The sequence below is a fragment of the Pararge aegeria genome, chromosome 23, assembly GCF_905163445.1.
Source record: "Pararge aegeria chromosome 23, ilParAegt1.1, whole genome shotgun sequence".
In the NCBI taxonomy this organism is placed as follows: domain Eukaryota; kingdom Metazoa; phylum Arthropoda; class Insecta; order Lepidoptera; family Nymphalidae; genus Pararge; species Pararge aegeria.
In genome coordinates, this window is record NC_053202.1 from 1,094,642 (window position 1) to 1,120,214 (window position 25,573).

The 25,573-nt window shown below is 31.4% G+C and overlaps 2 protein-coding genes across 5 annotated transcripts in view; one reads left to right on the forward strand and one right to left on the reverse strand.

Moving 5' to 3' along the window:
- The window catches only part of LOC120634159 (nucleolar protein dao-5-like), a 52,363-nt gene extending 38,393 nt beyond the window's left edge, over positions 1-13,970 (reverse strand). For all 4 annotated transcript variants that reach the window (XM_039904582.1, XM_039904581.1, XM_039904580.1 and 1 more), the window contains exon 1: positions 13,839-13,970. The gene's annotated coding sequence lies outside the window, so the exon portion shown is untranslated. The remainder of the gene's footprint in view (positions 1-13,838) is intronic.
- A 1,120-nt stretch (positions 13,971-15,090) lies between these two features.
- Positions 15,091-25,182, forward strand: LOC120634213 (nucleolin 2-like). Its single transcript, XM_039904681.1, has 7 exons — positions 15,091-16,982; positions 17,666-17,873; positions 18,498-18,627; positions 21,129-21,342; positions 23,224-23,831; positions 24,322-24,426; positions 24,885-25,182. Exons 1-7 carry the CDS (start codon positions 15,176-15,178, stop codon positions 24,945-24,947), a joined length of 3,135 nt encoding a protein of 1,044 aa, XP_039760615.1. The 5' UTR covers positions 15,091-15,175; the 3' UTR covers positions 24,948-25,182.
- The last annotated feature ends 391 nt before the right edge of the window (positions 25,183-25,573 follow it).

Here is a 25,573-nt window from a genome sequence, read left to right on the forward strand (position 1 = left end):
TATTTAAGTATTTAATGTATTCAAGAATATAATGTACATAAGTATATAATGTACTTGAGTAAATAATGTACTAAAGTATATAATGTACTTAAGTATATAATGTACTTAAGTATATAATGTACTTAAGTATATAATGTACTTAAGTAAATAATGTACTTAAGTATATAATGTACTTAGGTATGTAATGTATTTAAGTATATAATGTATTTAAGTATATAATGGATTTAAGTATATAATGTATTTAAGTATATAATGTGCTTAAGTAAATAATGTACTTATGTATATAATGTATTTAAGTATGTAATGTACTTAAGTATATAATGTATTTAAGTATATAATATATTTAAGTAAATAATGTACTTAAGTATATAATGTATTTAAGTATATAATGTACTTAAGTAAATAATGTACTTATGTATATAATGTATTTAAGTATGTAATGTACTTATGTATAAAATGTGTTTAATTATATAATGTACTAATGTATATAATGTGCTAAAGTAAATAATGTACTTAAGTAAATAATGTACTAAAGTATATAATATATTTAAGTAAATAATGTACTTAAGTATATAATGTACTTAGGTATATAATGTACTTAAGTATATAATGTACTTAGGTATATAATGTACTTAAGTAAATAACATACTTAAGTATATAATGTACTTAAGTATATAATGTATTTAAGTATATAATGTATTTAAGTATATAATGTACTTAATTATATAATGTATTTAAGTATATAATGTACTTAAGAATATAATATACTTAGGTATATAATGTACTTAGGTATATAATGTACTTAAGTATATAATGTACTTAGGTATATAATGTACTTAAGTAAAAAATGTACTTAAGTATATAACATACTTAAGTATATAATGTATTTAAGTATATAATGTACTTAAGTATATAATGTATTTAAGTATATAATATATTTAAGTATATAATGTATTTAAGTATATAATGTACTTAAGTATATAATATACTTAGGTATATAATGTACTTAGGTATATAATGTACTTAAGTATATAATATATTTAAGTAAATAATGTACTTAAGTATATAATGTATTTAAGTATATAATGTACTTAAGTATATAATATACTTAGGTATATAATGTACTTAGGTATATAATGTACTTAAGTACAATGTACTTAGGTATATAATGTATTTAAGTATATACTATATTTAAGTAAATAATGTACTTAAGTATATAATGTACTTAAGTATATAATGTATTTAAGTATATAATATATTTAAGTAAATAATGTACTTAAGTATATAATGTACTTAAGTATATAATATACTTAGGTATATAATGTACTTAGGTATATAATGTACTTAAGTATATAATGTACTTAGGTATATAATGTATTTAAGTATATAATATATTAAAGTAAATAATGTACTAAGTATATAATGTACTTAAGTATATAATGTATTTAAGTATATAATATATTTAAGTAAATAATGTACTTAAGTATATAATGTATTTAAGTATATAATGTACTTAAGTAAATAATGTACTTATGTATATAATGTATTTAAGTATGTAATGTACTTATGTATAAAATGTACATAAGTAAATAATGTACTCAAGTAAATAATGTACTTATGTATATAATGTATTTAAGTATATAATGTATTTAAGTATATAATGTATTTAAGTAAATAATGTACTTAAGTATATAATGTACTTAGGTATATAATGTACTTAAGTAAATAATGTACTTATGTAGATAATGTACTTAAGTAAATAATGTACTTAAGTAAATAATGTACTTAGGTATATAATGTACTTAAGTAAATAATGTACTTAAGTATATAATGTACTTAAGTATATAATGTACTTAAGTTTATAATGTACTAAAGTAAATAATGTACTTATGTATATAATGTATTTAAGTATGTAATGTATTAAAGTATATAATGTATTTAAGTATATAATGTACTTAAGTAAATAATGTACTTAAGTATATAATGTACTTAGGTATATAATGTAGTTAAGTTAATAATGTACTTATGTATATAATGTATTTAAGTATGTAATGTATTTAAGTATATAATGTATTCAAGAATATAAAGTACATAAGTATATAATGTACTTAAGTAAATAATGTACTTAAGTATATAATGTACTTAGGTATATAATGTACTTATGTTTATAATGTATTTAAGTATATAATGTACTTTAGTATATAATGTACTTAAGTATATAATGTATTTAAGTATATAATATATTTAAGTAAATAATGTACTTAAGTATATAATGTACTTAGGTATATAATGTACTTAAGTATATAATGTACTTAGGTATATAATGTACTAAAGTAAATAATGTACTTAAGTAAATAATGTACTTATGTAGATAATGTACTTAAGTATATAATGTATTTAAGTATATAATGTACTTAAGTATATAATGTACTTAAGTAAATAATGTACTTAAGTATATAATGTACTTAAGTAAATAATGTACTAAAGTATATAATGTGTTTAAGTATATAATGTATTTAAGTATATAATGTACATAAGTAAATAATTTACTTACGTAAATAATGTACTCAAGTAAATAATGTACTCAAGTAAATAATGTACTTATGTATATAATGTATTTAAGTATATAATATATTTAAGTAAATAATGTACTTAAGTATAAAATGTACTTAGGTATATAATGTACTTGAGTAAATAATGTATTTAAGTATATAACATACTTAAGTATATAATGTACTGAGGTATATAATGTACTTAAGTAGATAATGTTCTACAGTAAATAATGTACTTATGTATATAATGTATTTAAGTATATAATGTATTTAAGAAAATAATGTACTTAAGTATAAAATGTACTTAGGTATATAATGTACTTAAGTAAATAATGTATTTAAGTATATAACATACTTAAGTATATAATGTACTTAAGTATATAATGTACTGAGGTATATAATGTACTTAAGTAGATAATGTTCTACAGTAAATAATGTACTTATGTATATAATGTATTTAAGTATATAATGTATTTAAGTATATAATGTATTTAAGTATATAATGTACTTAAGTATATAATGTACTTAGGTATATAATGTACTTTTGTTTATAATGTATTTAAGTTTATAATGTACTTAAGTATATAATGTACTTAAGTATATAATGTATTTAAGTATATAATATATTTAAGTAAATAATGTACTTAAGTATATAATGTACTTAGGTATATAATGTACTTAAGTATATAATGTACTTAGGTATATAATGTACTAAAGTAAATAATGTACTAAAGTAAATAATGTACTTATGTAGATAATGTACTTAAGTATATAATGTATTTAAGTATATAATGTATTTAAGTATATAATGTACTTAAGTATATAATGTACTTAAGTAAATAATGTACTTAAGTATATAATGTACTTAAGTAAATAATGTACTAAAGTATATAATGTGTTTAAGTATATAATGTATTTAAGTATATAATGTACATAAGTAAATAATTTACTTAAGTAAATAATGTACTCAAGTAAATAATGTACTCAAGTAAATAATGTACTTATGTATATAATGTATTTAAGTATATAATATATTTAAGTAAATAATGTACTTAAGTATAAAATGTACTTAGGTATATAATGTACTTGAGTAAATAATGTATTTAAGTATATAACATACTTAAGTATATAATGTACTGAGGTATATAATGTACTTAAGTAGATAATGTTCTACAGTAAATAATGTACTTATGTATATAATGTATTTAAGTATAAAATGTATTTAAGAAAATAATGTACTTAAGTATAAAATGTACTTAGGTATATAATGTACTTAAGTAAATAATGTATTTAAGTATATAACATACTTAAGTATATAATGTACTTAAGTATATAATGTACTGAGGTATATAATGTACTTAAGTAGATAATGTTCTACAGTAAATAATGTACTTATGTATATAATGTATTTAAGTATATAATGTATTTAAGTATATAATGTATTTAAGTATATAATGTACTTAAGTATATAATGTACTTAGGTATATAATGTACTTTTGTTTATAATGTATTTAAGTTTATAATGTACTTAAGTATATAATGTACTTAAGTATATAATGTATTTAAGTATATAATATATTTAAGTAAATAATGTACTTAAGTATATAATGTACTTAGGTATATAATGTACTTAAGTATATAATGTACTTAGGTATATAATGTACTAAAGTAAATAATGTACTAAAGTAAATAATGTACTTATGTAGATAATGTACTTAAGTATATAATGTATTTAAGTATATAATGTACTTAAGTATATAATGTACTTAAGTAAATAATGTACTTAAGTATATAATGTACTTAAGTAAATAATGTACTAAAGTATATAATGTGTTTAAGTATATAAGGTATTTAAGTATATAATGTACATAAGTAAATAATTTACTTAAGTAAATAATGTACTCAAGTAAATAATGTACTCAAGTAAATAATGTACTTATGTATATAATGTATTTAAGTATATAATATATTTAAGTAAATAATGTAAATAAGTATAAAATGTACTTAGGTATATAATGTACTTGAGTAAATAATGTATTTAAGTATATAACATACTTAAGTATATAATGTACTTAAGTATATAATGTACTGAGGTATATAATGTACTTAAGTAGATAATGTTCTACAGTAAATAATGTACTTATGTATATAATGTATTTAAGTATATAATGTATTTAAGTATATAATGTATTTAAGAAAATAATGTACTTAAGTATAAAATGTACTTAGGTATATAATGTACTTAAGTAAATAATGTATTTAAGTATATAACATACTTAAGTATATAATGTACTTAAGTATATAATGTACTGAGGTATATAATGTACTTAAGTAGATAATGTTCTACAGTAAATAATGTACTTATGTATATAATGTATTTAAGTATATAATGTATTTAAGTATATAATGTATTTAAGTATATAATGTACTTAAGTATATAATTTACTTAAGTATATAATGTACTAAAGTATATAATGTACTTAAGTAAATAATGTACTTAAGTATATAATGTACTAAAGTAAATTATGTTCTTTTGTATATAATGTATTTCATTAAATAATGTTCTTAAGTATATAATTTATTTAAGTATATAATGTATTTTAGTATATAATTTAAGTCAGTATATAATGTATTTCAGTATATAATGTAAATCGTGCGAATCAGAAACGAAGATGCAATGCGCTTCGAACGCGTCGGTTGTATATCACCCACGTAGGGTGCAGAGCAGAGCGGCGGAGCGGTTACGGTGTCTCGCGGTGCGATGGTAAAAAGGCGAGGAAACTAGATCAAGCAGTTCTTGAATTCACTCACCGAAATATATCTTATAAAATACCTGTTTTAGTCCAAAACCCTCAAAACTTCATGGTATATGTCACTCAGAACATAGGTAAGTATTCACATGTGTTTAAAGTCAGCGGCGGATGATATAAAATAAAGTAAATCTCCATTATGCGTTATAAAAAACTTAAGGATAGGCATTGTAAGAGTTATAAAAGCCTACATTCAATTATTTATGACTCGCACTGGTGATATTCTTCATTTTATATCTTCTAATATGTCTTAGCATCTTATATTTATATATATACTAGCTGTTGCCCGCGACTTCGTCTGCGTTTGATTTTGTTTTTCAGTATCGCTAAGCTTAAATGAGTATAGTTGTATATTTATTTATATATACATATATACATATATGTGTGTCTGTTGATATATATATATATATATATATATATATATATATATATCAACTGTGACTGTCAATTAATTATAGACAAATAATTTGCAATAAAATAAAATTGTGACTTTACTTAAAGATCTAAGCTATCCTATCTCTTAAGTTGGACCAGACTGCTCACGGTGTGCCAATTTAATTTAAAATCGGTTCAGTAGTTTAGGAGTCCATCGCGGACAAACATCGTGACAGGAGATTTATATATATTAAGATATTGTTTTGTTATTTTTTGTTTTCACTTTTTATTTGTGCAATAAAGACTATCTATTTATCTATCTATCTTCATAGCCTGTGCATACCCTCTGTTTAAAGTAGGTATTTACGTTCATTGGCCACTTGTATGAGGTTGACAGAAAACAGACGACAACGCAAAGAAAAAAAAAAATCTGGCAATCGTCACAAAAAAACATTAGGGACGAGTTAAATTTGGTCGTGTACGCATGTACCTATCCCGCCCTGTTGGATATTACGAAATGGAGCCCAGTGGGTTAAACTTCGACTTCACTTTCGTAGGGCCGAGTTTGAATCCCAGCACGGTCCTCTTACTTTTCTCAGTTGTGTGCGTTTTAAGGAATTAAAATTACACTTGCTTCAACAATGAAGGAAAACATCGTGAGGCCTAAGAGTTCTACATAATGTTCTCAAAGGTGTGTGGAGTACACCAATTCGTACTGGGCCAGCGTGGTGGACTAAGGCCTTAACTACGGTGGAAGGAGACCCGTGCTCTGAAGTGGGCCAGTAATGGGTTATAATCATGAAACTCTTTATTTGCATACTAAAATTCAAAATTTATTTATTTCAAGTAGGCCTAATTAATAAGCACTTTTAAAACGTCTAGTCAGTCTGTTTGTAGTGACTCTACCACCGGTTCGAAAGGCACTGAGAAGAGCCAGCAAGAAACTCAGCAGATTGTTCTCTTCCAACATAATTTTAAAGTTTAACAACCTTTAGAATTTTTCTGTTTTGTGAGAGATGAGAGCGGAGTGGCCTGCTTCCAAGCAGCCTTGTCATTAAGGAATTCATCAATCGTGTAGTAACCGCGATTTGTTGAATGTGTTTTAATATATTGTTTAAACTTGGTAAAGGTAGATCTAATAGTACCATGTATAGATATGTATAGATACAGTACCATGTTATAAAAGCATATACCCATCCCCACAAAGGACTTCTGTACCACAACATTAACATAGACAAAATATAATAAAAACATAAACATATAGAAAGAAGTAGAATACAAAAGGCGGCCTTATTGCTTAATAGCGATCTCTGCCAGGCAACCTTTGAATTAGGAAAAAAAAAGAAGTGGAGAATAGACTGTTAGTGGTACAAATTTTAAAATACATACATGCGAATAACTACATACTAATACATAAACTAGTTTACACAAACAGATAAAAAGTACATAATATAATTAATAAATAAAAATAAACTACTATATATAATAACAAAACTTACATATTTAAATACCTTAACATACAATAAATGAGTAAGTATATACATGCTATTAATAGTCGTTGACAATATAATGGGACTTAACTGCTTTTTTAAATATCGCCAGTGATTTGGATCCTCGTATGCTCATTGGAAGCGCATTCCACAATTCCACAGCTCGTACGCTAAACGAACGATTGTAAAATTTTGTCTTATGATAAGGCATACTCAGCGTCAGCGCACGGCACGATCTTAAATCGCCAAGAAAAGTGAACTTCTCTATCAAATACGAGGGAGTTTTTAGATGAAATAACACACAGTAAAGAAGTGAAAGTACGTGCATATCCCGGCGACGACGAACAGGAAGCCACTTGAGTTATTGTCGAAATTCGGAAACGTAGTCATATTTGCGAAGGCCAAATATGAACCGAATAGCAAGATTTTGAAGACGCTCAAGTTCATTAAGCTGATCCTCGGTCAGATTAAGAAAGCTGGCATCCGCATGATCGAGAATAGATAGAAGGAGAGAATGTGCTAGCGTAACTTTGGTCGGAATTGGAAGAAATGATCGCAGCCTTCGCAACGAGCTCATCGTCGCAAACACTTTCCGACTCAGCTTTTTGGCATGCACTGACAATGACAATTCCCGGTCGAGGTATACACCAAGATCTTTAACAGATTCACAAAAAGGAATAGCGATGCCATTATAAATAACAGGAGTAATGCTGCGCCAATCAACCCTCGCGATCATTCCTGAGCTGCCCATAACGATAGCTTTAGATTTTGCAGGATTGACCTTAAGCCAATATCGCCTGCTCCACTCAGAAATTGCAGCCATGTCATTATTTACAGCTGCAACAGCAGAGCCAAGATTTTGAAGGGTAGATGAGCGATATATTTGGATATCATCTGCATACATATGATAGAGAGAAGAGTCGAAGAGATTATGGGTTGATGTGATTATGATGGTGGAAGTGGAAAATCATCATGCGACCCGATCTAGTAACTTTTTCAACAATAACCTATCCAAAGTAAGTATTACTACCACAGTTGTATCATCATCATCATCATATCTGAAGATCGACGTCCACAGTTACGAGCTTTTTTTATTATTATTTTTTTTGGCAAAAACAGTCATTACATGGAAGTAACTTAATAAACATTGCCGAAAAGGTACAGTTAATTTACAATAGTAGAAAGTTTTAAAAGCATTGAGCAGAGCAGAGCAGAGCAATAAGTGGTGGGAAAAAAAGAAAAGGTAAATGATTATTAAAAACAGCAAGGCAGAAAAAGATATAGTATAAAGTATTAGTACATCAAAAGTATTTTTTAAAAGAAGCAGTTTTAATTTTCTTTGAAGAGCTACAAAATTATAGATAGGGACTTCGCAATTCCACGTGTCCAACCGGCATTATCCAGTCCGGCTTTCTCAATCAAAGTGGGCAACGCATCTCTGATTTTATATCAGGATAGTCTTAGTACGAGATTAGCTCGCTTGCAATCGATGAGTCGCTTATGTCACTCATTTTTAGCTTTTAATCCGGTTTTTGTTTTACAAAGGTTACGTCAATCGCTCGGGCTAAATAATTGTAGGCAAAATTTGAACTTTAATGTGATAAAAATAAGATCCATTTTGCTTTGAAGTTCACATAATTCCATACTCGTAAACGACGTGTAACTCAATAAAAAATCGGGATGTTTCATATCGAATCATCCCGTAAAAATATTGAATCAAAAGAAGCATTTTTAATTTAAAACATTTCAAGTGTTTACTTGTGACAACCCTATTGATGATAAAAGACCGACACGTGCATAGTACCTACGCTACGCGACGCGTACCTAATAAAGTGGCAGGAGTAAATTTTTCATGTGATTATAGGGCTTTAGCTGATTTCTTTCAGTAAAAACTATGGCAATGGGTTACTCAGAAACTAGGAGCATTTCGTAAATAATGTAACTTTAAAGCCTCTGAAGTATTATCTTTTTTTTCATTAACAGGTTGAGTTAAAACACACTAATTTTTCCAGAATAACAAGATTTTACGCGCTGCCAACCACGTTGTATCTAGTTGGAGATTTATAGGCGGTTGCTCTACACTACGCCAGGTCCTTCAATTTTATTACTATTAAAAAATAAACTAAGTTTTTGCAGTTGGTTAAAACATAAATTCCTCGCAGCCATATATCCTACCAGCCTATTTCATAAGCAGCACGCGATTGACATTAGCAAGTCAAATGGAAATTCGTAAATAGGCGAGTATCTCTTAAATCTGAGAGCCTTTAGACCTAGGTTCCAATTCTTAAGCAAATAATGTACAGCGAACACTGGCAAGGTAGGCCTCTATGCATAACATCTTTACAATTTCATATTCCACATTTGCATTTGTATGATACAAACAAAAGTTTGAAATATATAATAAATGGGTTAGAATAATAAGTATGTCTTGGTTAAAATATACAAGTTGCTTATAGTAAAGTTAATTTTTTTTTTAATAAATAATCTGCCCTATGGCTTGGCGTAGGCCTCCTCACTCAAAGGACAAATAACCACCATGCTGATCCAATCGGAGTTGGCGGGCGACCAAGATCAAAATCTTGATCGAGGCTGTTGACATATATATAATGTTATTATGTCCTAATGTCCTAAATACTTAATGCGTAATTCTCAAAGTAAAGTCAAACAAGAAACATTATAAAAGACAATTTAAAAAACAACAATAAACATAATAAACACAGGCAGGTACGCTGCCAGTATGACACGCTTCAATAATTTTCATGCATCAGTTGTTTTGTAAAGATTATAGGGCCCCACTTCCTTTATGGTTATGGTTAAATTTTAACAAGTTTATATTTCATAGCTAGCAGACGATCACAATATTGCTTGACTCAATTTTATCTTAGTAATGATATTTGGGGTGGAGTTTGGATGATTTTGTTACTCTTGTATTTATTTATTTCTTGAAAACATACAGTTTTATAATTAAGTAATATGTGATACATATTTATAATACTTGAACCTAATTGTTTCCTTTGTTAGTTTGGTACTCATTAAATTATAATAAACCCATTGACTGAAATTTTAAATTATGTTAACTTGTAGGGAAAGCTTTAGAACATTGGGTTAAAATTCCAAAATTTAATATCGCTGTGGACATTTAAAGTCAAAGTGAAATATTTCTTTATTCAAATAGGCACATAGATGGCACTTTTGATGCGTACATTTGAGATGATGATGACTGAAAGTTCCCATTTTAATATGAGCTCTACTTTAAGCAACCTGCCATAAAGAATGCTTAAATCGACAACAGCAAATCACTACAAAAGCAAAGTGCATGTGTGCGTAAATAAATTCCTACAACCAACTAATGAGATCAAATAAGTGTTCAGAGCTAAATTAATTTAGGGTCGCTGACCTGTCACTGATACGTGTTTAGCAAAGATACATATATCAATGTCTATGTAAATAATACCTACTAACAAGGTGCATTCAATCAGTAAATAACACAGTAGTAAGCCCTAAGTCGGAGAGCCTGTGTTTGATACCCAGCGGGCAATTTCACCTCTCCATGGCTAGTTACCACACTACTCACAGTGAAGTACAGCCGAGCAACAAAGCATTTGTACAACACTTTATACAAACTTATTAGGAGTACGTGTTCAATGGCTTATGTAACTTCATTCATATCAGGTCTACATGACTGAACAATTATTTTTTATCACAAGCACCTATGAAGTATTCATATTAATGTTTCCTTTATTGTAAGGTGATGATGATAACTACAATGGTTGACTAAAACAAATCATCATTAATTAATACTTAGCAATTAAGGTAGCAGTGATAACCCAGTGGATAGGAGATCGTATACACTTTGCGTTTTTATTAATTAAAATATCACTTGTTTTATCGTGAGGAAACCTGAATGCCTGAGTTTTCCACAATGTTCTCAAAGATGTGTGGAGTCCACCAACCCACACTGGGCCAGCATGGTGGATTACCTTAACCCCATCTCATTGTGGGAGGAGACTTGTGCCTTGTAGTGGGCTAGTAATGGGTCTATATGATGATGATGATGAATGAAGCTAGAGCAATTCATATCGCTAACAAATACAAAACATTGTTAGAACTTAAATCAAAGTCAAATATTTCTTTATTCAAATAGGAACATATATGGCACTTTTTCTGCGTACATTACATGTAAAATATAACATGGAAGTGAGTTGATGACGATAGCTAAATTCGTCAACTTAAAACTAAAGCTACGAGGGTTCCAAACGCGCCCTGGTCTAAGAAGCCCACAACAAACTTAGCTGGTTGTTTATTTTTTTGGTATCACCGTCTCAAACTGTCACTAAAAACTATTAAAGTGTTAAACTACTAGTGTTAAACTATTAAATTGTTTAAATCGGGTAGTACTTCTGACCCCACTAACTTTAGACCAGTATCCGTACTACCCACTTTCAGTAAAATCTTTGAAAAACTCATTTTAAATCAATTACTTTACCATTTTCATAAGTATAATTTACTTCATATTAAGCAATTTGGTTTCACACGGGGTCGCTCAACAATCGACGCAGGTGTTGAGCTAATACAAAACATATTTGAAGCCTGGGAGGAGTCACGTGATGCACTTGGTGTGTTCTGTGACTTATCTAAGGCGTTTGATTGTGTTCAACACGAAACGTTAGTTAGGAAACTACACCACTATGGAATTCAGGGTGTAGCTCTAGACTTAATGAGTAACTATCTACGCGATAGAATTCAGAAAGTCGACGTGAATGGAAAACGGTCTAATGGATCAGTTATGAAAATAGGTGTCCCACAGGGGTCTATATTAGGACCATTTCTGTTCCTTATTTACATTAATGACCTTCCTTACCTTGCCAAGGATAAACACGGGATAGTTCTGTTTGCCGATGATACATCACTGACTTTTAAAATAAATCGACGTGAACTAGCTTTTGACGACGTAAACAACTCTCTCGCTAAAGTGGTACAGTGGTTTGAAGCTAATAATTTGGTTCTTAACGGAAAAAAAACCAAGTGTATAAAATTCACTTTACCTAATGTTAAACACGTGAAAACCACTGTACTACTTAATAATGAGGAACTGAAACTGGAGGATACGACAGTTTTTCTAGGAATAACGTTAGATTCTAAACTTCAATGGGGCCCTCATGTAAATAATTTATCGAACAGGCTTAGTTCTGCTGCCTATGCGGTAAAGAAGATACGCCATATGACCGACGTAGAAACTGCTAGACTGGTATATTTTAGTTACTTTCACAGCATTATGTCATATGGAATTTTACTTTGGGGTAATGCTGCTGATATTAGCACTATTTTCGTGCTGCAGAAGAGGGCTGTTCGTTCTATCTACAAAATGGGTCCGAGAGAGTCATTGAGAGATAAATTTAAAGATTTTAAAATAATGACAGTGTATAGTCAGTACATATTTGAAAATTTAATGTACGTCCATAAAAACATTTCTAAATTTAAGAAAAAATGTGACGGCAATAATTTAAACATTAGAAGTAAGAATAAACTTACAGTGCAATATACTAGGTTACATAAAATTCATAATTCGTTTAAAGGAAATTGCATACAATTCTACAATAAACTACCAATTGACATCTTGGAGATGTCTCTTAAAAAGTTCAAAGTTTGTATTAAACGTAAGCTTATAGAAAAGTCCTATTATAGTATAAAGGACTACGTAAACGATAAAAAAGCTTGGGTGTAAATTATTGCTCTAACCAGGTTGCTCTTCTAATAATTTAAAATTACTTTGTGAGATGGCGATAACAAAAAAAAAAAAAAAAACACCCGGCTAAGTTTGTTGTGGGCTTCTTCTTAGACCGGGACGCGTTTGGAACCCTCGTAGCTTTAGTTTTAAGTTTACGAATGTGGTTATCGCCATCATCTCACTACCGTGTAATTCTTATGTACGCATCAAAAGTGCCACCTGTGGGCCTACTTGAATAAAGATATTTTTGACTTTGACTTTTGACTTTGACTTTAAAGAAGCAACCTGGTTAGAGCAATAATTTACACCCAAGCATTTAAGGATAATGAATGTTTCAAACATAACACACATAGTCAGTGGATATTTAATCCTGTTAATGGTAATAACCATACTACAATTTGGTTAACATAATAATACTATCAGTAATCCACTAAGTTCAAGGTGAATATGCAAATAGTACTTCCTAAAAAAGTAAACGCCGAAAAACTAATTTCATTACGAACCAAATAAGTTGAAAGGTACCACTTTAATTAAATTTTTAACTTGTTACAAGTACGTTTAACGCGATTAAAAAAAGAATCATATGCGAATTAAAACTTCGTGAAAACTAGAGGTATCGAATTTCGCTTCTATAGGCTCTTTTCAATACAAGAGCACTTAATCGCTTTATAACCTTACCTTAATGACTTTGATTTATTACAATACATAGATAAACATAATAACAAGTTAATTATCGTATATAATCGTGAAAAGTAAACTTTTCGTAGAGATATCGGCGCCAGAAAAGTTCCAATTAAACGTAAAAATAAATAATTAGAATGGCGGGCGGCATGACATGGCGCGCGGCATTTACTACTTTTGAATTATGTGGAAAAAGACTTACCCTTGTAATATTTAGATATCCACACAGAAATCTTGAACACTGAAATAACTAGCACTGATTTAAATACGATTTAGATGAAACAAAACGAATGTTTGGGATGAAAGCGTCGTTGCTTATCATTTCTCACAAACGGAATTGTCAGTGTTGCAATCTACAAAATAAACCCTAACCTATAAAGCATAAAAAAACTTACATTATAGGTTAAGTTATATTTTAAAAAGTAACGTTATATTAAAAAATAACGTTACTTAGTTTTTTCATATTGAAGTATGCATTAGATAAATTCCTCAATCAAATGATACCAAAAAATATAGAAGTAATAACTTCTATATTTTGTTTGTGAAAGAAGACGACTATCTAGTACTAATAAGTATAAATAGGCATTACTTGGAATTTAGCGATTAGCACTTGCGGCGCATTTGCGGAACTTGCGTAAGATGTAAATGCATAATAATATATTCACTTATATGTATATTGGAGATATACAAGTTAAACATGATTTCCTGCTACACACCGACGCTGGAATAGAAATTGCACGGTTAAATGGTTTATGAGAAAACTGGATAAACAATTTCGTGAGTGTTAGTTTCATGTAAACCACATACCGAAAGATGCTAATGGCAACGATATCTAGGTACGAACTATAACTTACTGTAATTTCTTTAGGCAAAACGTGAACAAACAATAGTACTGAAATTATCTTTATTAAAAGCAATTTACAAAAAAAAAATTGTTTTAATTTAAGCTGCCGGTGCCGGCTTGTAGGTTCTAAGTAGGTCGTTCTATTTACTACGCTATCACCATTTTCACAAGATAAATCAAAATACACTTTTAAAAAAATTCAGTGTTAAACAGAATATAATCGAAATCTTAAATACATAGTGTGATGTATTTACTGGCTTTCAAACGGTTTTTAGGAATGCTATCAAGGTATACTATTCCATTCGTTTTTCATTCCAACCATTTAAAAGTTTTTATTAATTATAACCAGAAATAGTGTTCATTTTATTTTATTTGAGGAGTGTAATATATTATATTTACCTTAAAAGAGTTAAATGGTAAACGAACTCTTAATTGTAAGCGAAATATAACTTATCTAAATTATAAAATATATAAAAATAAACTTAATATAGTTACTGCGACGTTCTAACTTTGGATATTAGGTATTTACGTTACAGCTATTGTGGCATGAGCATGACAACATTTGAACGTAAACACCTTAAATGTCAATTGTCATTGTCAAAGTCTTAAATACCATGTGCAAGTGGATTGCGGACATGTGTTTTGAATTGAATTACATTTGTGTTTTTATTCATATTTTTAACTTTTAAAGTGCTATGGATTACGTTGTAGGCAGCATCGCGGCGTTACTATCAGGCAATGTAACACCCAATCGGCCTAAACATCTGAAAAAAGCTCAAACACCGACAAAACATCAACCCTCTCCGAACGTTACGCCGAAGAGCGAGTTTGTGGAAGACCGGTCCATATTCCTATCCCCCACGATGATTAAGAAGAAGGATATTATAAAGAAATCGCCTAAAAGAATATTCGAGAACCCAGGCCTTGACGTTACTAACGGTGAGGATAACGATTCTATTGTGAGCCCTAAGGCGGAGAAAGTAAAAAAAATGTTAAAAGATAATTTAGAGGCTAGTTCTAGTGTGGTAGATACTATCTTGGTGCGGCAGCAATTGATCAAAAACAGCGAGAAATCTCCTAAAAAAGCAAATAAAAAGAGATTAAGCAATAATGTTGAGAATACAGATGAAAACATAACACCCACGAAGAAACAATGTCTATCAGACATTGGAAATGACATAAAAAAGGATATATCAACTTCAGTATCTTTGGGTAATAGTCCGAAAAGTAAAGTTACAGAATCAAAGTTTGCAGCTGCAATGAACGGTGAGAATTCACCAGAAAATATAGGAACTGTGTCTAAGAAGATGAATAAGCAACCACAGAATGACTTTATTGTTGAAGAAATACCCAAAGCAAATGCTAGTGAAGATCTTAAAAATAAAAAAGATAATCAAAGCCCAAAGAAGAAAAATAGGAAAAGGAACAAGTCCAAACAAAAAGGACAGAATAATCTATCTGGACAACAAGGACAGAATAATATATCAATGGTTAAAATAAACCCAGTCATGGTTACAAATGAGAAGGCAGTTGCAAATGATGTTAAGGTAGTAGAAAATAAGGAAATTAGCACCAATTTAGCTTCTGTGGTTAATCAGGGCCAGAAGAAGAAAAAAAAGAAGAGGAACAAGGCAAAACAAAATGGACAGATTGATAAATCTGACTCAACAGTTAACACAAATCCAATCACGGTTACAAATGAGAGTGCAGTTGGTAATGATGTTAATGTTATAGAAAATACAGAAATTAGCACCAATTTAGCTTCTGTGGTTAATCAGGGCCAGAAGAAGAAAAAAAAGAAGAGGAACAAGGCAAAACAAAATGGACAGATTGATAAATCGGACTCAACAGTTAACACAAATCCAATCACGGTTACAAATGAGAGTGCAGTTGGTAATGATGTTAATGTTATAGAAAATACAGAAATTAGCAGCAATTTAGCTTCTGTAGTTAGTCAGAGCCCAAGGAAGAAAAAAAAGAGGAATAAGTCAAAACAAAATAAAAACAAAACCCAAATTGAAAAAACAGGTATACAGGTAACTAACCCAATTGCAAATGACGAAAGTTGTTCAGAAAATTTAAAAGTACCAGCACTTGATGAAATTAACGCTAATACCTCTACAAGTGATAGTAGTCCAAAAAAGAAAAATAAGAAAAATAAATCAAAACAAATTCAAAGTCAAAAAAAAACTGAATCAACAAATTTAAATCTTGACTCTGCTACAAATATGGAAGTAGATTCAGATAATGAAAATGAAATGGAAAATGACAAAGTTACAGACACTAATACATCTAAAGAAAATCAAAGTCAAGAAGATGAAATCAAGAAGATGACATCAAAACAAAATAAAGACAATGAACAAGTTGAATCTGCAGTTAGTGATAATGACGAAGTTAATCCTAATGCAATAACAAATGAAGATACAGATTCAGAACATGATTCGGATGATGATGAAATGGATTCTGAAAATGAAGAAATTAATAAAGAGGCATTAGACACAGGTAAATATATATTTTCTGTGCAGAATTAGCAAAATACAACTGTCAGCCAAAGCCATAACTGAATGTCCCATTTGTATTGTCCATATTTGTCTTACAAGTAACTTTATATTTTGGAGTGCAATTTACTGTACCCGCTGAATTAAAATAAATACCAATGCATTGGTAGGTCCAAAATTACCTTAGGAATCACATTATTAAAAGCATATACTCAATCCCACAAATGACTCCCACAGATGTTTTATTTATTTATTTATTCAATTCCATTACAAGGTCATATAGATTACATAATTACAACATTTCAAAAAAGAATGTCAATGTAATGTTTACATTTGAAATGGAATGTGAGGGCGCTGTAACCAGATTGAGAGCCAGACTCATTATTGTCAATATTAAATATTCTCATTTAGGAAGTTGTTTATTTTATAATAAGCTTTCTCCAGCAAGTAATGTTTTAAGGATTTTAAACATAAAGTAAATAAAATACCAGGATATAAAATAAGATTCATTCATTTTACTATTTATCTTATTGGCATTTTTATTAATTAACTTTAAATATTTTTCTTATCCTTATTAATAATGAGGCAAAATTATGGAATAGTTATGTATTGTTCTATCACAATCTATCAGTGGAAGTGTGACAAACCAATGTGAAAGTAATTTAACTATATAAAAATCTGAACCAGGTCCAGCAGATGACAGCTCTGATGAGGAAACAGAGAAACAGGAAAAGAAACCCGACAAGAAATCCAAAAAGGATTCTACAGAAACTAGTGTAAACCCCGATGAGGAAACAAAAAGAACATTGTTTGTGGGCAACGTGCCCTTCAGTAGTAAATGTAAGAAGGAGATAAAGAAGATATTCAACCAATACGGACAGATTGAGTCAGTCAGGTGAGTAGCTGACAATAACATTATTTTTCAACCTTTTAATCACTCTACCGCAGAAGATATACTTGCTTTACTCTCTTAGTATAACTGACAAGAACACAAATTGTATGCTTCTAGTTTGTATTAATAGTTTTACAGATAAATGTTCTATTAATTTAATATGTAAAATTTATCATGTTATGTTGAATTATAAAAACTGGATATTCTTTTGCTATTACCGTCTCAGTCTGTCAGAAGTTAGTTAGTTATTCATACCCCATATACACCCTATTCTTGCACCCAATGACTCTGGCAATCATGATCCGAATGTTCTGCCAACCAAGCCACAGTTCTCATACTACCGATGCCAAAACTAATATGCCTTTTTATATTGGAACCCTCGTAGCTTTAGTTTTAAGTTTACGAATGTGGTTATCGCCATCATCTCACTACCATGAAATTCTTATGTACGCATCAAAAGTGCCACCTATGGGCCTACTTGAATAAAGATATTTTTGACTTTACTTTGACTTTGACTTATAAACGATAAACTAATTACTGTGGGGTCACAGACGCAAGCTAAAAATTCTGCCAGTTCTAAGATTTTAATAGGCAATTAAATCTTAATCAATGTTGTTATTTTCACAGAATCCGTACTGTCCCAGTAAAAGATGCGAGAGACACTCCAAAGTTGGCGGTGATCAAGAACGAGCTTCATCCTGACAGGACCACTGTCAACGTTTATGTCAGATTTGCAGATGCAGACTCAGTGAACAAGGTAGCTTTGCATTGTAGTCATTATTGTATTATATTTAAAAATAAAATAAATAAATATACTATGGCAATACACACATCGTCATCTAGCCCCAAAGTAAGCGTAAGCTTGTGTTATGGGTACTGAGATGACTGATGAATATTTTTTTTAATAATATACATAAATACTTAGAATATACATATAAACACCCAGACACTGAAAAACATTCTTGATAAACACACAAACATTTTCCAGTAGTGGGAATCGAACCCACGGCCTTGGACTCAGAAAGCAGGGTCGCTGCCCACTGCGCCAGTCGGCCGTCAATTTGAGTCTATACTATTATTTTAAAGAAGAAAAGACAGTGTCAGGTTTCCGTGGTGTATATTTTTATTACGAAAAGAGAGCTATGAAAAGTAGATTGAAACTGCAATGTTTTCTACTAGATGAATACAATCACTATAAGACAGATTAAAAGGCATTTAAATTTAGTATCGTTGGTATGAGAACCGTAGCTTAGTTGGCAAAGCATTCAGATTGAGATTGCTAGAGAGAAGTGGCTTCAAAAAAGCTGGGTAGTAATGGCTCGTAAGTCTATATAGCTATAGCTACTTAGCTTATAATTGTGAGTGAATTAGATAGTTATATTCAACGGGTAACCAAATAACGAAATAAGTTTGAAGGATGTATAAGTATATTTTTATAAGGAATCACGCGGTACAAATATTAAATCAAAAGCCTATCTATTTTTACATACAAAGAAATTCACATTCTAAGTGTTTACTTATGACAAACCTATTGAAGGTAAAAGACCGACACGTGCATAGCACCTACCTACGCGACGCGTACCTATACAGTGACAGGAGTCACGTAATTTTAATTTTGCATGTGATGTTAGGACTATCTGATTACTATTAGTTCAAAAAAAATCATGTGCAACTTATTCACACACGGCGGAAGTGTAACTTCTGAAAGTAGCCTACGAGAGATTGAGGTGGATGTAGAGTATCAGAACTATTAGGATAAATGTAAGGTTATTATTTAGTTTCCGTGGTAACTAGAATAGGTAAAACTTGTATAATGTTTTCTATCTCATTCTATCCTATACATTTATGTGTTTGTTTCTTTATCTAGATATTATTCGGTTTCCTTGGTAACTTAAATAGGAAAAAAACAGATAAAATAGTAATTTTATAAATTTAAAATGCATATAAAAATTATCGGAATTTTGACCCTGCGACTCTGGCTATGTGACTGATGTGAAAGGCATATACTCATTTCGGCATCGACGGTAGGAGAACCGCAGCTTAATTGGAGAAAGCGCTCAGGCCGCGATTGCCCGAGAGTCGCAGGTTCAAATCCTGTCGGTACCGATCATTTTTATATGCATTTTAAATTTATAAAATTGATAATTCCTCCAAGTGTAGGTAAAAACACTAATAAAATGATAAAATTGTATTTCTGTCTTATTCTCCTTTGAAATCGCAACGATTCTAAAGATGTTTCACTTCAAAAATAAAGAGTAAAATAAATACTACTTTGACGGCCGATTGGCGCAGTGGGCAGCGACCCTGCTTTCTGAATGAGCGTGAATATTTTTCAGAGTCTGGGTGTTTATATGTATTTTATAAGTATTTATGTATATAAAATTCATTTATTTCAAGGAGATATAGTTTATAAGCTCTTTTAAGTCAGTGAATTTTACAATACTGAAAAATATGTACGAACTAACCCTTTAAAGGTATTCAATAGATGGAGTTGTTATATATTATTATTTATTAAATATTCTTTAAAATAATTGTTTTACAAATATAACCTAAAATAAACTACATATTTAAAACTAAATAAAATCTAAAACGTCCTCGAAACCACCGCAGCGAGGCACAGTTCCTAAGATGCTGGCAGCATTGCCCCTTTGGATGGCCAAACTAATTTAATTATAGTCGTAAAAATGTAATAGGCCCGTTTTAACATTTGTGCAAGACCATAGAATGTAACTTTGAACGAAACTGAAAGAAACAATAAAATAAAAATCAATTACATACAGTGTTTTAAAAAATACGTAATTTTTTTTGGGACGTTCAATAATATGAAAGAATATATCGCGAGTATTCTTTTTGCGCTTATTTCATAGTAGCATGCACTTTATAATTGTTGCGAAACGTTCCGAAAACAGTTACGTTCTCAGTCTTTTTTTTTTTTACACTAGAGCTGTAACCATTTTTTTACTTAATATCGAAATTAAATATTGTGTAGTTATCTTTACTGCAAAGAATGAGCTTGGTTCTCAAAATGGGTTCTAAATAATGAGTCTGAGTTGATGTATCTGACCAAGCGGCACATGACTGAAGCGTCCCCGCGCGCACTGCGCAGTTTTTCGTTCCTCCGTATTCATAAAAAAAATATATTCATCAGTCACTTTAGCATCCGTAACACAAGCTACGCTTACTTTGGGGCTAGATGGCGCAGTGTGTATTGTAGTATATATTTTTTTTTATTTTACTGCTACGTACGCATTGGCCCAGGCGCTGGCGGAGAACAACTCGGTCCTCAACGGCAACCACTTGCGCGTGCAGGCCAGCGCGTCGTCGGGCGCGCCGCACGACGCGCGCTGCGCGGTGTTCGTGGGCAACCTGCCCTTCGCGCTCGAGGACGAGGCCTTGCGCGCCGCCTTCCGCGCGTGCGGCGACATCCACTCCGTGCGCATCGTGCGCGACAGGAAAACCTGCGCCGGGAAGGGTAATTCAACTTTATACAAGTATAAGAAATCTTTTATCTTTGACAGAGCAATTCTTGCTCAAGACATTGTCCCTGACCGTCATACTAAACGATGCAATTTTAGGATATATAATACTCCACGTTTTCGAACTGTGTGCGTGTATGCACAGAAATTTAAGTGCTATTTAGGTAAGACTCTGTATAACAAATTAAATAAAACGCTTTCCATACGTAAAATGAATAAATTTAATTGCAAAAAAGTGGTCACTAATTATTTATAAAAGCTTAAACTATGTTGAAACAGAGGACTTACTGAAGCATATTCACTGGATAATGTTGTTGGATTCATATTAGTGCAATCACACACACACACGCAATCACACACACAAATAAAGTAAATTAGTTAATTAAGAATGCACTGATTTTGTTATTTTAGTACTTAATCAATATTAAGGAGGGTAGGTCGCTGATGCCTATAGCACAGGGTTACCTAAATTAGGCAGCAGAGACCGTCCACGCTTTTTGTTTGTGTATTACTAAATGTAATCATGTTGCCATAATAAATTATTTTTCAATTTTCAATTTTCTTGTATATATATAATTAGAATCTCGGAATCGGCTCCAACGATTTTCATGAAATTTAGTATACAGGGGGCGATACATCGATCTAGCTAGAATTCATTTTTAGAAAATGTCATTTTATTCGTGTTTTATCGATAAATATATATATATCATTGGAATCTCGTAATCGGCTCCAACGATTTTCATGAAATTTAGTATACAGGGGGCGATACATCGATCTAGCTAGAATTCATTTTTAGAAAATGTCATTTTATTCGTGTTTTATCGATAAATATATATATCATTGGAATCTCGTAATCGGCTCCAACGATTTTCATGAAATTTAGTATACAGGGGGCGATACATCGATCTAGCTAGAATTCATTTTTAGAAAATGTCATTTTATTCGTGTTTTATCGATAAATATATATATCATTGGAATCTCGTAATCGGCTCCAACGATTTTCATGAAATTTAGTATACAGGGGGCGATACATCGATCTAGCTAGAATTCATTTATATCGGAATCTCAGAATCCGAATTTATATTGGACATACGACTATTTTTTTAAGACGACTCATTTTCGGACGAAGTCTCGCGGGTCCTTTAGTAATATAATAATAATAAATATACTACGACAATAAACACATCGCCATCTAGCCCCAAAGTAAGCGTAGCTTGTTTTATGGGTACTAAGATAGCTGATGGATGTCTTATTATGAATATAATGCACGTAAATACTTATAATATACTGATAACTGAGAACACCCAGAACTGAAAAACATTCATGTTCATCACACAAACATTTGCCAGTTACGGGAATCGAACCCACGGCTTTGGACTCAGAAAGCAGGGTCGCTGCAAACTGCGCCAATCGGCCGTCCAAAAGCTTTAATACTCTTCTTTTAAAACATCGCATCTATTGTACGAGGAGAAACTTCTCCACCAGAATTATTATTCCCGAGTAAGTAATATAAAAGGGGTCTTAGTAAGAAGGGGCATCACTAATTAAAAGTGTAATAGGTAAGGTGAAACTAGAGTAGGTCAGCGAGACAGTCATTTGCGATTAGCAATGTTTACCTATGTGACTTTGAGTTTTCAAATATTTATTTATACACTTTATTCGTACACCACAATAAGAAAAAAAAAAAAACAATGAACACAACAAGATGGCAATTAAAAAATAAATTAAAAATAGTGGGCAAGAGCTAGAAGAGATATATTTTTCCCGTACATGTGTACGGGAAAAATATATCTCTTGAAAGCCATCCAGTTCAGCCATCGCGGGTGAAACCACCGGGCACAACTAGTGTTTAAATAAGCGACTTCTTTCTCCCTCAGGTTTTGGCTACGTGAACTTCAAATCTAAAGATGGTGTAGAACTAGCCCTAGCGTTGTCAGAAGAAGATCTGACAATAAAGAACCGGATCCTACGGGTGAAGAGGTGTACGCAACCAACGCAGAACCAATTGGGCAAGAAAGAAAAGTTTAATAAGCAAAATCAACCAGACAGGCAAGATGCAAGAAACTTTGGTAGAGGCAAGTTTGGTGGCCGTCCAAACGACAGGTTCGGGGGAAAACCGAAGGACAGGTTTGGTGGCAGATCAAACGAAAGGTTCAATGGCAGGTCAAATGACAGGTTCGTTGGTAAACCAAATGACAGGTTTGCTGGCAGACCGAACGACAGGTTTGGTGGCAGACCAAACGACAGGTTTGGTGGCAGACCAAACGACAGGTTTGGTGGCAGACCAAACGACAGGTTTGGCAACAGAGATAACAACCAATTTGGCAAGGGAGATAACGACAGGTTTGGCAAGACGGACAATTTTAGGCAAGGAAATCCAGGCAATAAAGTGGGAAATTTTGGTAAAGGCAAGTTCGGTGATGCGCAGAACGATGACAAAAATAGCGGAGCTTACAGAAGAGTTATGAACAAAAGGAAGAGCCAGGTATGAAGGTTTTATTAATACACAGTTGAGTTTTAACCAAATGTTATTGAATATTTTTGACGGCCGATTGGCGCAGTTTGCAGCGACCCTGCTTTCTGAGTCCAAGTCCGTGGGTTCGATTCCCACTACTTTTTCAGTGTTTATCTGTATATTCTAAGTATTTATGTGTATTATTCATAAAAATATTTATCAGTCATCTTAGTACCCATAACACAAGACGCGCTTACTTTGGGACTACTCGTAGATAGCGATGTGCGTACACATTTTTTGTGACTACACACTTAAAATCTTACTTAGGCATAGGTCAAAATTTCGACTCTGATAATTTTTGCATGAATGCATGAATGCATACGTATTAATTTAAAACAGTCTTTCAATATAATGTATATTATTCAACTAGTCAAGCTCTTTCACTGATACCAATATTGCGGTATAATGGCACACAGACTGTCATTTCTGCGTCGGGGGTTATTTGTTTTATTCATTGCAGGAAGCTGGCGAGGGTCCACCCAATAAGAGACAGAATGTGGACCAACCACCGAAAGAGAAGAAAGAAAGAAAAGAGTTCGTCGGTATGACTGCAGAGAAGAAAAAAGTGAGTTTTACTACATTCTTGCCTTTTCTACTTAACAGAAGTAGATAACAATTCTTACTATTAAAAATACCCTGGGTTAATATATATGTATAAAAAAAATTATTCCACTACGAGTTAGCCCTTGACTGCAATCTCACCTGGTGGTAAGTGATGATGCAGTTTAAGATGGTAGCGGGCTAACCTGTTTGAGAGTACGGCAGTCATACCCTAATCGGTTTCCAAGCGACATCGCACTTGAACACTAAATCGCTTAGTGGCACGTCTTTCTCGGTAAGATGGTAACTAGCCACGGCCGAACCCTCCCGCAAGACCAGACCAGAGAAAGTTCGGAAGTTATTAATTCCCAAATTGCAACTGTCGGGAATCGACCCCGGGACCTCCTACTTAAATCCACGGCGCTCGCCGCTCCGCCAGGGAGGTCGTCAATATATTATATAATATTTTGTTTTTTTTTCCAGAAAAACAAATTCGACAAGGGACTAAAGAAGAAGAAGATCCTCAGTGAAATCTTGACGAAATAACGAAGTCAATAGTTATCATAATTATTATTTCCGCCATCTTGAATCCTGCATCAGACGCTGTTATTTGACGTTGTTCATTGAAATGGCGTGGTCAGAGGCGTAGTTCTAACTTATTTTACTTACCTAAACTTTTCCCATACAATACATACATACAGTGGCGTGCACTTCATACATGCACAAAAGCTCTGCATACCCTAAAATTTTTGTATAACCCATTAATGCGAAGGATTGTTCCATTTTATGGCATCTGCCTTCTTTATGCATACCCTGGTCAATAACTCTGTGCACGCCACTGCATACATACTGTGTTGTTTCAACGTAAAAATAAATAATGTTGCTTTTTATATATTTATAATAATACTAGCTGACCCCAGCGCCATCTGTCGGGCTGATTTGTGAATCTAAACCATCCAGGGTGCCACCCAAATGGATACCGAAAAATTCATTCAAATCGGTCCAGGCGTCTAGGAGGAGTTCAGTGACATACTCACGCACACACGCACACAAGAAATATATATATATAAAGATTTGTAAGCCCAAATATTAATCTCTATAAACAAAAAGTGGAGATAAACAGTCGACTTACAAGAAATGGTCGTAACTCATACTGGAGATTTTCTTCATTT